Raw genomic sequence first — 17257 nt, 5'->3', positions numbered from 1 at the left:
AAAAACACCCAGAAATAATTATTACGGTTTTGTCCATAAGTCGAAGCTGCAAAAAGTTTTCCAAACATTTTTGCAAAGCGGTCAAGGAGGCGAGTGTACCAATAAAATGTATCTTATTATTTTTCACAAAAAATACCTGAAGATTGTCAGTAACTTAAGTAAAACTAAAAAATAATGCGATTTTTGCGTAGAAAAAAGTGCTTAATAGAAACTTTGATAATACTGGAATGACCTGAAAATTTAAAGCAACTTTAAAAATCTGATTGATTGTAAAATTTTTACAAAATTTATCTTGCAATTTTTCGCGTAAAAGACTTCGTAAAGATCGTCAGTATTTTTAAGTGAAACTCTACAAAATACAGCGTTTTTGAGAAAGTAAAGCAAAAAAAATTCAGTCGAAACTAAAAAACCTCATTTTTTTTAACAAACTACAGTGTTCAGAGGTATAGAGGTGACGAGATTTCCAAATAATCTGTTGCAAACTTTCGTCCATTCTATTCGTTTTTTGATAGGAAATGATTTGATTTTTGTTCCAAATTTGAAGCTGGAAAGGGATTTCAAAACTTTGTTAAAACTGGAATGACCTGAAAATTTAACGGAACTTTAAAAATCTTCAAAGCGATGAGCGATGGGCGGCTAATTTTCCAAATAATTTTTTGTACACTTTTGCTCTCTTGTCGTTTTACAACATAATCCTAATTACTTTCAGTAAAAAACTGAATAAAATTATATGGTTTTTGTGCCAGATTCGAAACTACAATGGGTTTTCTAAAGTTCTCTGCAAACCGATGAATGAGACGAATTTTCTAGGAAAAATTAATTTTGTAATTTTTGGCTGAAAGGACCCCATTATTGTCAGAAAATTATGTTTTTTTGAGTTTTCGATTAAAAACTTTTAGTTTTGTGATTGTGGAGCAAACCTTAATGATTATCGGGAAAAAACGGGAGAAATTTATTTTTGTTTTTGCCCCGAATTCGACACCGAAAAAAGTTTTTGTAAACTTTTTATAACATTTATCTTGTAATTTTTCTCGTAAAAGACTTCCAGATCGTCAGTATTTTTAAGTGAAACTATAAAATACAGCGTTTTTGAGCAGAAAGTAAAGCAAAAAAAAACAGTAAAAACTAAAAAACTACATTTCTTTAACAAACTCTACAGTATTTTTTCAGCCGGTCCAAATTCGAAGCCCGAAAGGGATTTCAAAACTTTTTACAAAGCGACGAAGGATTCGAAATTTATTTCATCATTTTTCGCGGAAAATACCTTAAGATTGTCAGCATTTTTAAGTGAAACTTCAGAAAATTGAGCATTTGAAAGAAAGAGCAACTTGACTGAAACTGGAAAATTCTGAAATTTTGAAGAAACATTATTAATCAATGGCTCAATAAATGTGAAAACAAGTAAAAAGTCAAACATTTTCCCAGCGACGGAACTGAGTTACTGCGCCGGTGCGTTGAGTTGGCGCACGAGGCCATTGCGCGACCACTGCGCCAACTCCTAAAAATTCACTGAGTTACCCAGGCCTGATGCATCCGATGAACCAAGCCTCCAGCCCCCGAACTCTACATTTTTAAATGACAACCCCGTAAATAGAGGGTTGGGGTATATTAGTTGATACATAAATTTGGCTTCCCCTGCGTATAATTGAAATGGTTCTGTGCGGGATATGCAACCTTTGTAGACCCAAAATAATTTGTGGTCGGTTGCCAAATCACGCATCACTGGATTGCTTTAAAAAAGTGGACTGTATGTTTGAGTGAAACTAGGGTAAGCTGCTTTAATTGTGTATTTGCAAGTTACCACTATAAATTATAACCGAACTCTTCGATGGTTGAAGTGAGAGAGAGAGTGAAGGGTACGACTTCCAGACTAGGCGTCCCTCGGGATGACAGTAAAAAATAAGCAGGCCGCCATCTAGGCGAATAGATTCGACTCAGATGGACGGAACAAACAAAGATTGCTAATATAGAATAACAATGTTAGTCAAAATGGCAATTATAAAGTAATGAGCGCAAACGGGTTCCGAGGAATTTTGCGGTTTTTTTGCAAATTTTCAAATTGTCACAGTGTATATTGTCTGTTGTAGATATAAACAATTTATACGGAGGAGTGGCCACGCCCCTAGCGATGTTGCACGGCAACAACATCAGGCCAAAGCACATTCAACTGCAAAACCGCCAAACATCGCGCGACGACACATTCAGGAACGTGATGAGGTTACCGCCTTTGCGGGAATCAAACCACCGCGACCACGGATTGGGCAGTTGCGAAAACGAGCCGCTGCTTCCAGAGGCAATGGCGAAACTGAACGGGAGAAACGGCAAAAAAGAGGACGGTCTGCCGCCGCCCCCATTGCCGCCGCATAAAGGCTCCTTCCCCCCAGCGAACAATTCGAGGCAGCCCGACATGAGGTACAATCCCCCTTGGCCCCGACCTCAGCAACCCTTCGTCGCCATAAACCCAGCTTCTGTAGATAACATTAAGCCGTACTTAAAGCCACTTCCTAAGCCTCCCGGTAAAGAGTCTCCTAATAGGCACCAGAGAAAACTCCACAACCCCAGTCCTGCACCTCATCAATTGAGTCATGCTAGTCCGCCCATGCCCAGGCACAATTTGATGAATGTAGTGCATCAGAGGGCTACGCCCGACGAAATGATCAGAAGCAGAGGGCAGCCGTTGCACAGCAGTCCGCTGCATGGCAGAAAGAGCCCTAGGAGGCACAGCCCCTTGCAGCGCCACTATTCAGATGAGAGCTTGGGGGGGTTGTATGGCAATGCGGGGGCTCCTCAGAGAATACATTCATCAGCTGATGAAATCAGCTCGCTGAACCACTCGCCTAGCATCAGCAGCTCAGATGAGAGTTACAGCAGGACCACTGATGCAGACGCTTCGCCTTGCGTCAGTCCTCCGCTGCCTGCCGATACACAACAGTTCCTTTTCCCTTCGGATATCCAGGTGAATCCTTTGTCGTCGCCGGAAGTTTCTCCTAGAACTTCTTTGGACTATATTCCGCCCAACTGCTCGCTGCGGGCCGACAGTCGATCCAATGTGAAGAGGAATTTGCCTCCCAGTGCCGTGCTGGCCATAGCAGCCACCTGCAATACGGTGGATTCTTCGATTATCACCAGCCCGCCCTGTTTGGACGGGGAGGACAGCTATAGAGGCGAAAGTTGCGCCAGCTTCGAGTTCGTGCTGAAGTCCAAGCCAAAGCCGGCGGCTCTACTGAGAGCCACGAGCGCAAATGGCGGTGGACCCAACAAACCGCTTTTCAAGCAAAGAAGCCTGGATAACAAGCGAGTTCGGAACGACAGCGACTCCATACTGGAATGCAACAAGCTGTCGGCCAATTGCAAGCGCTCACCCAGCTTCAAGGAGGCGGAAGAGATCAGGGAACTGCTTCGGGAGGAGAATAGCAAACGGGACGGCAGTTGCCAAACCGACAAGAAGGACCTGCGCAAGTTGCGCACCTCTCCACTAACGTTCCGCGATAACATAATGAAAGTTACCAATCTGGACCACTGTGATAATACTGTAGGGCCATTCGAGCGCGAAATCCAGAAGCTACTGGACGAGCAGAACCTGCTGCAAAACATCCCGCCCAAGCTGGAGAACCAGCAGAACAAAGACCTGGCGCTGGAGCCGCTGGTCAGGTACGCTCCCAACAATAATAATCACCAGGTGGGGCTAGCTGCCATTCAAGCGCTAGCTCTCGGGCTGCGGGTCAACCCCACTGGCAGTGTTACCCTTCAGTGCATGTCCCCAACGCGAGCAAGCAGCAAAGAGGGGTCTCTTAAGCGAGGGGCGTCGCCCGGACCGTCCGAATCAAATAAACTACCCAAAGTGTCGCCTCTGGACAGGTATTTTACTTAGAAATTCACTGGGAAAACACTAACTTTAAATGGTTATGGGTTCTGTTGTTAGATGGATGGCAACGTACAAGGGTTATTCATGTTTCAGCTGTACAATTTTCCGAAACTTGTAACTAAAATATAAACATCTTCTCTTCTTCACCGGCGTTGAAAGTTAACAAAAATATGCCAAACACTGATACTTTAGCGCTCATTTCCATGCCCCGGCCTACCCGATTTAGAACTAACCGTTGTATGTTGCTCATTCTGGAACCATAGATTAGTTTAAACACACTGATCCATGCTGCTTGCTCACTAATCACACGCTGCTAATTATTTGTTTTAGAATTTAGTCTCATTCGGGTTTACTTTTTTTGGATCGAAAACTCAAAAGCACCTAGTTTTACTTAAAAAAAATCGAAAAATTGCGCTTTACTTTCGTCAATGCATGGGTGCTTTAACATCGCTACACTCATCACATTGACCAAGCAACAAAATGCAAAGTGGTCAACTTTTCAGAGCACCCAGAAGCACCGAAGAGCCTGACTTAGACTGTGATATGCCGGAGGCGAGGCCTCACTTAGCGGACGACGATACCGACTTGGAGAGTTTTGAGCGCGAGGAGAAACGCTTGGAGGAGGAGGCTGCCCAGGTGAGTAAATAATTTTCTCAATAAAACAATCTCAAATGCAAAAATCTTATCATTAAAAAACATGCAAGTATTTCAACAAAAGTGCAGAATATGCAGATGCAAATGCAAAATATTACGTATTTTTTCTGTTTGTTTCGTGCAGCGATTGAGCAAGGAATTGGTAAACACGCGCCTAATCAGCAGCGGAAAATTGCCTTCTCAACGGTTTCTTTTGCAGGAAGCCGAAGTTAAGCGGTTGCTCGAGGAGAAAATCCATGAAAAGCTCAGAAATCTTGAGTCTGCTGGTGGACAGGACCAACCAATGTCTGCAACATCTGCAGCTCCCGCTCCAGAAGGAAGGCAAGTAGTATCCAGAAAAACGACATTTGGTGTAATTTTGCAAAACTTTCTTTTCCGACACACTTCAGCGTGTCGGAATGGTCTGAAGATGAAGACGGCGGTGCTTCAGAGCCGCTGCTAAACGACAGAGAAAGTACGGGCTATACCACTGATGATCCAGCATTGGAGAACATCAGCATGATCAATGAGGCCGGATTAACTGATGCCGAAGGTATTTTCAATGTTTTATGCGAAAATGTTGTTGCTTAACAGTTTGAAACAGGTGCGTTGAGTGACGTGAACTCCGCCTACAATGATCACAACCAGGATGGCGACATGGATGACAACACCAGCATGTCCTCCAGAGCCTCATCCAGAATATTCGATTCAGATGCGATGATGTCGCTGGACTCACTGAGTGCCATGTACGATTCCGAGTACGATAACTGTTACAGGACGGATGACGACTTGAATGCTATGCCCGATCTGGATAGATTGAACTATTTCTCAGTGCCTGTTAGCGATGTTCATCTAGCGAACATTCGATCCATGAGCGAAAGCATTACGCGAAACTTTGGTCAGCCACGTAGCGAAACTGATCCTGATAGTGATGTGTAACTGAAACTCCCTCGATTTCATTTGACCACTACAAAAGAAGTACTTCTGGATATTATTTTACCTCAAGGTGATTTTCGCCTGACGTTTCGCTTGTTAATACAGCAGATATATTCTTTGAAAATATTTGTTGTGAATAAGGGAACAATATTTGCAACATTTACCAGACTTATACGTTCATTCACTGTTAAGGAAAATCGTGCCTGTAAAATATACGACATTTTCGTAACCATCTAGGGTTAAGCATTTAAATGTACATATTATTTATCTTTCGTGGACATGTGTTTGGTGCTTTATATTATATACATTATGTAAACTTGGACTGACTATTGTGATTCTAATGGTATTACGAAATATGCGGCTCTCTCTACATTATTATTACCGAAGAACAGGATGTTACTTTTGGTCGAAGTTTACCAAAGAATTTCATTTTCTACTACTCTATAGGTCTAGTGCTTGTTACTTCCATTTTTTTAAACATGTTGCCAAGCCTTGGTTGACTTGCTAGATATTTTTTTGTTAGTTTAAGACGCTGCGGCGAACCCAATTTAATGTTAATTTTCAACTAGTAGTGCAATACTCAAGGGATATGTAGGAACGAGCAGAATTTCGAAATCTGAATTTTCTTGATTTGTTTTTTCGTTTATTGTTTCAACTAGAGCGTGTTTCTTGTGTGCAATACTCATATGTTATCGTTGGCTACTTACATTTCTATTAAGCTAACATTCTGATATTAATGTGTAATTTATTATGAATACCTATTTATCAGGAAATTTTGCTACCGGAAAATGCGCTTTTCGATGTATTGTCGAAAAGCGTTTTTAGAGCTACAACTATTGTAAAAAACCATATACATTCGATCACATTACTAGACTAATTCATAATCGGTGATAAAACACTTTACTTGTAAATAAAGAATTACTTTCAAATTTTATTGGGGGTTTTAATCAATTCTAGAAACTATCCTTGACCCTGCTTAGCAGATGCAATTAGCTGCACGGTAGCTAATTCCGCTCGCATATCCTTGACTGGAAAATTAGCAAAAAACTGAATTCAGTTCTAACGGAATGGTAAGTGATCAGGCACAGGAAGTGGTTTGGAACCCATCAGTAACTAAGTGTAAACGAAACTGTTTGGTTGTAAATTTACGCTCGATATCAGTGCCCATTCTAAAGCAGAAGAGGTAAAAAGTACTTCTAAGTCTAATTTTATGAAGCCAAGTAATTTTAAAGAATTAAGTCAAGATTTGTCGGAAAGTGCGAAAAATACGGCATTTTTACCGCTGTTTTGCCCAGCTATAACTAGATGATCGATGATGAACTAAGATTATTAAAATTATTGATGTGTAATTTTTCAACAACTTAAAGATGGAATCAAGTTGCTAGAGTATAAATCGGTCAAGGCTGAACCAATTGATGCATAATGTCACGTTTTTTTTATAGTCATGATAATAAGTGTACTTAGTTTGTAATCGATTTATTCGTAATCACTTCATTGCTTCAGGAAAAAAAACTGCTAAATAAATCAAAAGTTGGCGAACGGAAGTTTTCATTAAAAAACTGAACCGACATTTGGAGATTATCACTTGTGAGCAATGGAGAAACAGCAAACGGTTTAGTCATTATTTCAGAAAAGTTTGCAAAGGAAAAGTTGTTTTTGGCCTTTTTTTAAGAAATGTGAGATTTGGATTTCCAGTTTTATCGAATAGCATTATTATTTCGTCGAGAAAGTGACCTTATGAAGAACTTGCTATTTAGGCGGGCGCGTTTATAGAACATTTTCTACACGCGCTTTCGAGTAAAGACTTGTTGATAAGTGACGAAAGTTTGTGCTTTCTCGAGCTGACATTTTCGCATTTCAATTTTACCCAATTACACGCTATTTTTTCATTTCAGATAAAAGTAAGACCACTACGCATTTATTCTGCTTGATATGAAATCAGTAAAATACTGACAAAGCCACACGCAAATTTTAACATTTTCCAGGATTTGAAGGAAAAAGCATTGGTGGAAATTTAAAGGCTGTATTCCTAATGTTACTTAATCCTAAATTAGGTCGTTAAACTGAAATCTGCTTTCTAAGAGAATATTAGTTGTTTCCAGTTGATTTAATACGCCTTAAAAGCCTTTTTGCGCTATATCGCACCGATTCCATATAGGGATATCCTCTAGCAATTACGCCAAGTCATTTTGAACAAAATTTGAATGATTAATGATGATTATGATTTAATGACGGACATTTATTCTAGTTGCTTAAATAATAGAACTCATACATTAAATGCTAGTCTTTCGGACATCTCTCGGGTCTCCAAAATTTTGTGACTGTTAAATGCGTTTCTTCTGTAAAAGGAAAAGGAGAATAATGAAATTAATATCTTTGTATGCAGGTTTTAAACCCCTAAAAGGAGAGCTATAACTAGTTGCAATTGAGCCGCAATCCAAAAATTTCCTACTTTATATGACTGGAATTTCATAAATTATATTTTATTTGCATTTGGGTTAAAGGGAACATTAGAAGAACATAAGGTTTTTGAAAGAGTCTTATTGTTCATTGAAAATTATTATTTTTCTATTACGCGGCTGATTTTTGAGCATTTTTGAAAATATTTTACAAATTGGCGAACGAGTTTATGGATCATGTTCTACACTTATTTTTGAGTAGATTAGCCGTGTTGGGAAGATCGACCGATCGATCGAATATTTGTATTCGGATACATAAGTTTATGATAATTAATGCCTCAAATTTTATTGATATTATTTGTCTTATTACCTGTTTTTGTTAATTTTATTTATATTTCCCTTCTTCGATTTCATTATATTAGGGTTGTAGGTTCGTTCTGTCCTGATTTTTATATTCAATTGAACACAATAAAAAATGGAACCTACCATGAAGCTGCTCTTTTCGCAACCAAAACGCCCATTAATATATTTGTAAATTCCGCAAAACTCTGAAGAAAACTTCCATATTTTTGTAACCTCAAAATTGACACATCAAAGTCAAAACGTTCAGTTCCGACAGTAAAACGTCAGACCGTTTTAAAAAAATCACGTTTTACAACTGAAATCGCACTTTCCAGCTGCTAGAAACTGCAAAACGGTAAAACACAACCTTGTCTATAAGGGAATCGGCAATTTTCTGCATGAAAATGCGAACATTTTCAGAATTTTCGAAATTCTGACGAAGCACGCACTCACTACACTATCAATCATTAAACAGTTGACTGATCTTACGGAATCACCCGACAATCAACGAACGAATTTCGATAAACATGGCGAATTGACGTACATTAACGAAACTTTTCCTATTTCAAGTGACTGGAAATATTTAAATTTTATGTGAAAAGTTATTTTTGTTACATAAATTTGTATTTGCATCGTTTTACTTAGGTATTTATTATGTTTTTCTCAACTTTAAAATTCTGCAAGTTAATTATTTCTAAACTTTTGATTATTTTTGAGATTCCAAAGTGCTCTCTTCAAATAGTCCATTGTCTTTTAATAACCAATATCTACAAATGTAGATATCCATAAAATTGTGGGGAAGCGCGCATTTTGGATCGCATAAGCTCCTTATAAGGATTTTCAAAATCTTGTTGACTAGCTTATTTTCGCTTTTAAACCTTTAAAGGATTTTTATTACTTTAAGTAATTTACTTGCATGCAACAAACTATGTATACCACCACAGTTCCTCTTACAATTTCTAGTTTTTTCGGCTAAATTCCTTTCATCGCCCATGGAGAACTACAGAGGTCCAGCTTTCAGGCAACTATCCCAAGCCTCCAACGAATCAATGGAAGATCTCAATAGCATGGAGGACTGCTATCAAAGCCCTGCTTGCCAAGTGTGGCGATTTATCGCCATTCTTACCATTTGCATTTCCACACTGGGTCTGGTTTTCGCCTTCTGGACCATGGCGCCCACTTTCCAGCAATTGAAAGGACTGCTAAAAGCGCCAGTGATCGAATAGCAAAACGCTTCAGTCGTTTTGGATTAGTGTATTCAATATTGGTTATAAAAAATAATACCACTGTTTAAACAATGTAAACTATAACTAAAATCCATATGAATGCTATGGCTAGCTGATAAGCCAGAGTATTACATAATATCCTATAAATACGGGTAATCTTTAGCTCAGAATTGACTCGTTAGCGGCCGGGGGTTGTAGCTTTTTGTAAAACTTATATAAAATAATGTATATAATGTGTTTGGTAGATACTTGAAAATATCTTCTTACAAATTTCCTTAGTCGGTAGGTACGATAATTTGCTACTGTGCTATGATTAGGTAATTTATATAAAGTAGGTATCATTTAGTCGCTAAGGAGAAAATGAATGCAATGAGTTGCATACCGCCTAAATTTAATCGTTGAATTTTTAGGGGTCAATTGCATTGGACACTGTTTAGGCCTACAACTCCATTGTTATTTCAAATAATCCTGACATTTTCGAAAATATTTAACACCCTGTATATAGCTTTGTCTACTCTAACAGCCCACACTGATATAGTTATATAGTTTTATGGCTATAGACACATACAAATTTAACATTGATATCTAATGTGGATATATTAAGTCATTACAGAACACGACAAAACTAAATCACTCTAAAGTTGCCAGATTTAAAAAAAATCGTGATGTTTCCTCAAAACAAAAGGAGCAATGGAAATAGTATTGTCTCTTCTCAGAGCAGGTTCGGGCCTGGATTGAAACTACATACTATTATTTTCTAAAAATCACCAACGTTTTGTTCCTTTTTGCTATATTGAAGGTTATTGTCCAGACAGGAAAACGGTGCACGCTTTTGGTTCTTCTGCAAACAAGCATTTTGCAAAAATGTACTGTTTTTACGTTGGACTGTTCGAGAAAATTAACATTTTTCATACTTTTCAGAAAAAAATAAACGGTGTACGCCAATGGTTTTTCTGAAAACACAAGTTATTTTCTAGTTCTCCATTAGTTGGGAACAAAAAAGTTCCAGTAGGATTTTATAGTAAAATTCACTGATTTTGAATAAAAAAATTAAAACCGTTAGTGTAAACTTTATTTAATATTTGATATATTTCAGAAAAAAACTGTACCAGCTTGCAATGCAAAAAATTATCTTCGAATTTTAGATTCAGTTGGGAACAGAAAAGTTCCTTTGAGTGTTTTGCTAAAATACCCAGTGTCTGATTCAAAGAACAAAAACCTTTGGATAGTCCGAAAAAAAATGACAAAACATTTGAGACTGATCGAAAAAAACGGCGGACATCAAAGTTTTCTCTGCAAACAAAAATCATTTTATAATTCCCCACTTGATTGAGGGCAAAACGTGCTTTTGGGCTTTTTGCCCGAAAAAAAAGTCGAAGACCGTTCGATTGTCCGAAAAAATTAACGAAACTGATATATTTCAGACACAAAAACGGAGCACGCCATTGCTTTGTCGGCAAGCGAAAATTATTTTCTGATTCTACATTCAGATGGAAACAAAAAAGATAATTTGCATTTGTTTCTGGAATGTACAGCTATCGGTTTTAAAAATCAAATTGTTGGTCTGTCCGAGAAAATTAGGCAAACATTTGATCCTTTTCAGAAAAAAAAACGATGCGATTGCTATTTTTCTGGAAACAACGACTATTTTCTAATTCTGCATTCAGTTGGAAATGACTCGCTCGTTTGGATACCCCCAAAAAAGGTCGAAAAGTCGATCATTTTTAGAAAATAAAAGCAGTTTCGATCCAGTCCCAAACTCGTTCTCATAACAGACAATATTAAGCACCTTCCTATTCTAGAGTGACTTAGCTGTTGCTTTACAAAATTTCAAAGTTTCCTTCCCTTTAGATAGTAGGCTATAGTTCATAAGAATGATATGTATCTCAATAGTTTCGTGTTAAATTCGGTATATAGTTTGTATATAAAAAACTGGAAATAGTTACTATCAATATCAATAATGACTATAATAAAATATATATGATTGCCTGGCACAAATATACTTAATGTATAATATTTATATATTTATATTTATATGTTTCGTATTCTGTAATCACGTGTAAAAGTAAGGAACTGAACATTATGCATGATTTTTCGGCCAGACTAAGTTTGAAGGTTGATTTTCAACGCTAAACTTGCCCTGGCACGCATATTTATACGGGCCTTTAAGCCGCAACATTCAATAATTGACCAAACAAATATCACATTTAAAGTTCGCTGAAGTGAAGCGCATTCAAAAGCTGAACTTGCCTCTGACTTTGAAAAAGCCCAGATCGTGTCGATTGTGGATGATCGCCCCAAAGCCCACATAGTTTTGCAGCAGAATGTGCGAATGTAAAATGCGCGATTCGTAGTTTTTGATTCCCATTTCCATGCAGGTTTTGCAGAATGTTTCCACAAAGTAGTCCAGGTCGTAAGTTTTCCTTAGGCTCTCATCGGTACAGCCTAAGAAGGGTCGTAACTATTTAAAGCCAAAGGTAGGAAAGGAAAATAATTACCCTTATGGAAGTATAGGGGATGATAAGTGAAGGTCCATATGGGCAGGTCTTCGGTAAAAGGGTTCCACTTCGAAGACAGTTTTATCGGTTTGCCTTTGCCGAACAGAATGCGAATGCCCTTCATGTTTCGGTCCCTACAAAACATACTGCTGCAAATGTTAATTTGGGCACTACTAAGACTTTGATCACTATCAAGCGGGTTTCTACATCTAAGCCAGCTAATCATGCTCTATTTGTGGATTTCAGCATTGAATACCTAGTGGGCGATGAAAATGATTGACTTTGCTGATTGTCGTTGGATGATGGTTTAGTAAAGCAATTTTCCCATAGGCTCGAAATGCCGTCTGCCCATCCATTAATTTTGCTGCATAAAAGACACACTTAATACACAGCAATGGGTTAAAACGTGTATTTGGACCTTCGATTTTTTTGGAAAATCGCATTTATTTTTTGGGTTTTTTCCTCTTGCTGAACACTTTATTTAAGAAATTGTAGCAACAAGCTATAGGTATTCGAAAGAGCGAATGAACTTTTGAACGTTGGGCTAGTTCAATTGTCGCGCGCAATGGAGCAAGTTTTCTTGCTGCAATAGAGAACAGAACATGTTTTTTCAATTGTTAAAAGTGGAAACGAAGATTACTCTCAAAACTTCTAAGTGTTAAAAAATTAAAAAAAAAAAGTTTGTATCTATAATCCGGAGTTTTGCATTTTCTTTTTTAGCGTGTCTGAATTTTTGATTCTTCATATCCTTATCTATTTCTTCGGTTTCTCTTTCATTTTGATAGCATTTTGCGACAAATAAACATATGTCTTTTTCAGTTTGCACACTTCTTCAAAAAATATGTTTCTGTCATTTAAATGTAAAAATCTGTAAAAATCATTTTTCCACCTCTTCTGTTAAGTTTGTCCTTCAAATATTTTAGTCCCATCTTTATATTAGACTTTGATTCAAGAACGGTAAGTCCAGTTTCAAACTATAAACTAAATTTGCTTGAATTGCTGATTTGCTTCTAGAATTAAACGAGTGAAACGAACTTTTTACGTGTCAAGTTTCTGTATCTTGCAACAGCACGAAAAAATTAAATTTTATTGCGTTTCATAAAATTAAAATCGCATTAATTGTTTTTTGTTCCGAGTTTAGAAATTGAAACTAGTGAAAAAAACACAAAAAAATAATTGAAATGTGAATTTAAACGATCATTACGTTGAAATATCTAATAAACAGCTTATGATGCAAATATTTAAATTTTAAGTAATCACAATCCACATTGGATACTTCGGTTCAAATATGAATTAATTTGAAGAAACAAATCCATTTTAAGCTGAAGATTAGTTTTAAAGAGAAAATCAAATTCTGCTCCAAATGATTTAATTTTGAGTTCATGCGAAGAGGATTATTTGAACTGTTGTATGATATTTGAATGTGCCAACTTTTGAAAAAAAACGATTTTGTCATTTCTTCAGTTTTCGTTTCTTTCTGTTTGGATTTCTATTCGGGAATTTTCATTTTCGTTTTTGCTCGTGTTTCGCATTCGCATTCGCTAAGATTTTTATTTATTTCTTTGGTTTTGCCTTCATTTTTATGGGTTTTTGCCGCAAATAATATTCTTTCTCTTTTAGTTCGCAACACTTCTTCGAAAAATATGTCTTGGTCGTTTTAGTGTAAAAGTCTGTTTAACACATTTCTGGATCTCTGAAGTTGATTTTTCGAATCTTTTAATTCCAGCTCTATAACAGATTTAGGCTCAAGAAAAGTAAGTCAATTTAGTATCTTCTTTCTAAATTTGCTTAAATTGTTGTTTTTCTTGTAGAGGAAATGAAATATTCCATTTTTTTCAAACTCATTATGCCAGCAAATTACCTCTTTTACCATCGTCTATGACCGCATTTTTCACTTTTTATGTGTCAAGTTTCTATACCTTAATATACGATAGAAATTAAATTTTATTTCGATTTTTCAAAAGCAAACCGCATTAATTGCGATTAATAAATATAAATAATCTATGATAATAAAAGTAGTGCAAAAAGCACAAAAGATTAACACAAATGTAAAAATAAACGACCAATTCGATGTTAAAAGTAAAACAAATTAAATGATGGAATGTCTAGTATACAGCTTATGAGGAAATTATTTAAAAAATTAGAAACTTTTTCCATTTGTTTAATTTCAAGAAATCGCACGCCACTTCCGATCTTTCGTTTCAAATAGAAATCAATTCAAATTAAAAAAAAATCAAATTTGGCTCCAAATGATTCAATTTTTAGCTTAATCCAAAGAGGATGAATTAGTCCATGAAATCGAACCTCCAAATCATTGAAAACTTATCGGCAAATTCCCTCAAAACCAAAGTTGGAAAAAAACCACAAATTTCTGCTGAAAATCGCAAGCAAAAATCAATGTTCCACTGGTTCCAGTTAAAAAATTTTAATAAAATTCGACAAACGTTTCATTTCGAGTCAAAACCTTAATTCTGTATCAGCTGAAACGTTGCTACACTCAAATGTCTTCAGACTCAGTGGTGTTTTCAAATTTCAACCCCAAATCGATAATAAAAACTATAAATACTTACGGAATCAATGAGCCATTGGGATAAGTTAAATCGCCTATAATAATGGCTTCGATGTCTTCCAAGGGTAATTTCTTGTAGCTGAGCCGCTTCAAAGCAATGAAGTCGTATTTAACAACCAGCAGGACTCGGGGAGTGAGTAAAATCAGCCGCTCTTTGTCCGTGTCCCAATGGTTGATTCTGAAGCAAAACCGTCGAAAAATTAATCGCACTTAACACTTTAAGAATGAAAATGCACTTGGTGCTTCCACCACTTACTGAGTGAGGAGAAATGACTCAATTACAGGACCTTCGTTTTCTATATCGAGAAATTCGGCTGCACATTCGATGGCGGCCTTTTCAGCAACTCCATCCCGATAGGTGAAGAAATTGTTGGCGTCCTGCTCGATGTTGATTCGAGGCGGCAGAGTCTGGATTGGAGCCTGTTTTTCTAGCACTGGACTTGGGTCTTTTGGTTTAGTGCTCCATAAGGTTTCACTTACTAAAATGGAAGGAAATGAATCATAATGGCAAATTTGCAAGGGTTTTCAACTACGCACTCATACTGGAAATTGATGGCAAAATTAAGCCAGTGTGCACAGACATGCTAAGTGCACATCGATGGAGTGCCTTTTATTGACCATTCGAGATTAGGAGATTAGGAAATAATAAAGTTAATTGAAACAGCTGCAGCAGATTTATCATTTTCACATATTTTACTGTCATAGCAACAATTGGGGTATTTGGAAAAGTTGCAGTATGAGTAGGGTAAGTAATAATAAGTAGCAGAAAAGTGAATGAAATGTTCTTCATCATCCATAAAATTTTGTTGTGGATTTTCTGCCAAAATGAAAAAACATTGATCCAATAAGCACCTTTCGGTCCAACAAGTAGCACGCACACCTAGCGAATCGCCGTATCGATTTGATGAAATATCCTACTTACTTTTGCTGGAAAGTGAATTTAATGGCGATGGCAAAGGCAAAGGAAGTCCCTTCCACATGCAACTGCTGCTATTGCTCGACGTGCTATCAGTCTTGCTAATGCCGCCCTTGTTTTCCCTAAAATTTTCCCGCAAACCTGATGAACCAGCAGACTGTTGCTCGCCGCTCTTGTTGAATCGCAAAGTTCCGCCCTTAAACTCCTCGTGCACATCCTCTTCTAAAGACATGCTTTTCATCGTCGATTTTCACTGATTCAAGCTTAGTTAAGCTTCCACTTATTCGCACTCTGATTTGGTTTTTGCGCTTTTTTAATTCGGATTCCTCGACCACAAGCGACAAGGGCGCGTTTAACAACAGAAATCAGCTGGGGGGTTGTTATTGATCTGTTGAATGTCAAGTTTCCACTGGTTTTCAGCTACGCTGACAGCATGTTGCGGAATTCAGCAGGAAACTTTGCGGGATGCTGTAATGGCTGGATGAGGCTTAGGGATGAAATACCTCGATTTCGCAGGCTTAACAAACAATAAAGTTTAATCAGTATTTTTTCGGTTTTTTGTTAAGTTTTGTTGTTTTTTCAATTCTGGTAGCTTTCTCTAGAACTATTTTGTGAGGTTTTCTTTCATGTTTGATAATTTGTTCGAATTTTGCGTAATATTCTTGTCAAGCTGCAGCAGTTAGCTTAAGCAGGTGAGCTACTTTAAGTGTATGCGATAATAAACGTTTTCAGAGTTTTTACCTGCTACTGGCAGTTGGTCCTTTATTGCTTGGTTTACCTTCTTTTTTAATTAATTCTATTTATACAGAGTGTCCAATAAATGGTTGTAAAATTTAAAGGCGGATTCCTGTGGTAAAATTGATGATTTCGCACAATTTCCCAAAAAAAAAGTCGACAAAACCAGAAATATTGCGTTTTTAAAATATTCTTTTTCAAATGGCAAGAAAACTGAGGTTTTTTCCTAAAGATAAGTTTTCTGGGGTTTTCTAGGGTAAAAAATTTTGATTTTCAACTCAATTTTCACCCAGGGCCTGCAGCAGATGATACGCTTTAAAATTGCGCTAACTTTTTTCTGATACCGCCAAATTACAACTAATTCCCACATAACTATTTTCCAATCTTTTCTAAACAGAAAAGTATACCAAGTTGGTTTCTCTAAGGTCAACGGTTTTCCAGATATTTACAATTAAAATATTCCTCGCCTCCATCTATTTATGAGAAAAAAATGTTAATTTATGGATTAAATAATAAGGGACAATAATAAGTTGACAAATAATAACAATTTTATGAACACAACAATGAATAAACTTTATAACACTAATAAAAAACTGAGCTCCTGAGACAAAAAATGTTTAAAATGATAAATCTCGAAATATCTCGAAAACCGATCATTTTAGTGATACGAACTAAGAATACCTTTTTTGTTTAAAAAACATTGCAAAATAGATATTCGGGTGTTAGTTGTCGCCTGGAAGTATCAGAAAAACATTATGACGATTTTATAGCGAATCATTTGCTGCATGCGACGCCCTTTATGGGCTGGCCAATTTTTTTACATTGGAAAACCCCCGAATTCCCCCGAAGTTCTTTGTGAGTTAATTGAAAAAACTATTTAAAGAAAACAACCGGGATTCCCCCGTATTTCTGTTTCCCTTGACTTTTACGTATTATTTTTACCACAGAAGCAACCATCAAATTTGTGAATATTTCGTATGGGACACCCTGTATATGGTTTATTAATTTTATTTGCTACTAAATGAATAAAAAAATTGTTTAGAAAAAAACGTAAACAAAATAGACTTGTTTTGAAATGAAAAAAAGCTAATGGTAGATTTCATTCAGAATGCGAGAACAATCAAGGAATCAACAAACC

The 17257-nt window shown here is 36.9% G+C and overlaps 3 protein-coding genes and 2 long non-coding RNA genes across 9 annotated transcripts in view; 3 read left to right on the top strand and 2 right to left on the bottom strand.

Annotated features, from left to right (window-relative positions):
- LOC109546607 (Ca(2+)/calmodulin-responsive adenylate cyclase) overlaps nucleotides 1-17257 on the top strand; it is a gene marked incomplete at its 3' end in the record, with an annotated part of 72167 nt that overhangs the window by 35518 nt on the left and 19392 nt on the right.
- On the top strand, nucleotides 1915-6368 carry LOC125504456. The gene is made up of 6 exons (XM_048666448.1): nucleotides 1915-3858; nucleotides 4369-4501; nucleotides 4644-4661; nucleotides 4719-4840; nucleotides 4909-5051; nucleotides 5103-6368. The coding sequence occupies exons 1-6, from the start codon at nucleotides 2129-2131 to the stop codon at nucleotides 5435-5437; spliced, it is 2481 nt and encodes an 826-aa protein (XP_048522405.1). The 5' UTR covers nucleotides 1915-2128; the 3' UTR covers nucleotides 5438-6368.
- Nucleotides 6489-9473, top strand: LOC125504458. The gene is made up of 2 exons (XR_007281502.1): nucleotides 6489-6617; nucleotides 9139-9473. It is a non-coding gene; the product is annotated as an uncharacterized LOC125504458 (long non-coding RNA).
- On the bottom strand, nucleotides 7653-8645 carry LOC125504457. The gene is made up of 2 exons (XR_007281501.1): nucleotides 8320-8645; nucleotides 7653-7773 (listed from the first exon to the last, which is right to left on the bottom strand). It is a non-coding gene; the product is annotated as an uncharacterized LOC125504457 (long non-coding RNA).
- Nucleotides 9415-16066, bottom strand: LOC109546636 (tumor protein p63-regulated gene 1 protein). Of its 5 annotated transcripts, none has more exons than XM_019917663.2 (6): nucleotides 15391-16066; nucleotides 14725-14947; nucleotides 14470-14646; nucleotides 12156-12263; nucleotides 11900-12045; nucleotides 9415-11846 (listed from the first exon to the last, which is right to left on the bottom strand). In XM_019917663.2, exons 1-6 carry the CDS (start codon nucleotides 15623-15625, stop codon nucleotides 11635-11637), a joined length of 1101 nt encoding a protein of 366 aa, XP_019773222.1. In that variant the 5' UTR covers nucleotides 15626-16066; the 3' UTR covers nucleotides 9415-11634. The 5 variants fall into 5 exon arrangements, with proteins under 5 accessions (XP_019773222.1, XP_019773223.1, XP_019773226.1 ...); XM_019917664.2 differs by having other exon boundaries at nucleotides 11900-12033; XM_019917667.2 differs by lacking the exon at nucleotides 15391-16066 and adding an exon at nucleotides 15006-15102.

Source organism: Dendroctonus ponderosae, unplaced genomic scaffold, assembly GCF_020466585.1.
Source record: "Dendroctonus ponderosae isolate FM_Combo_2020 unplaced genomic scaffold, Dpon_F_20191213v2 Dpon_F_20191213_5, whole genome shotgun sequence".
Taxonomy (NCBI): Eukaryota; Metazoa; Arthropoda; class Insecta; order Coleoptera; family Curculionidae; genus Dendroctonus; species Dendroctonus ponderosae.
Note: the sequence above shows the minus strand (reverse complement) of the source record. Positions and strands in the feature narration are given on the sequence as shown.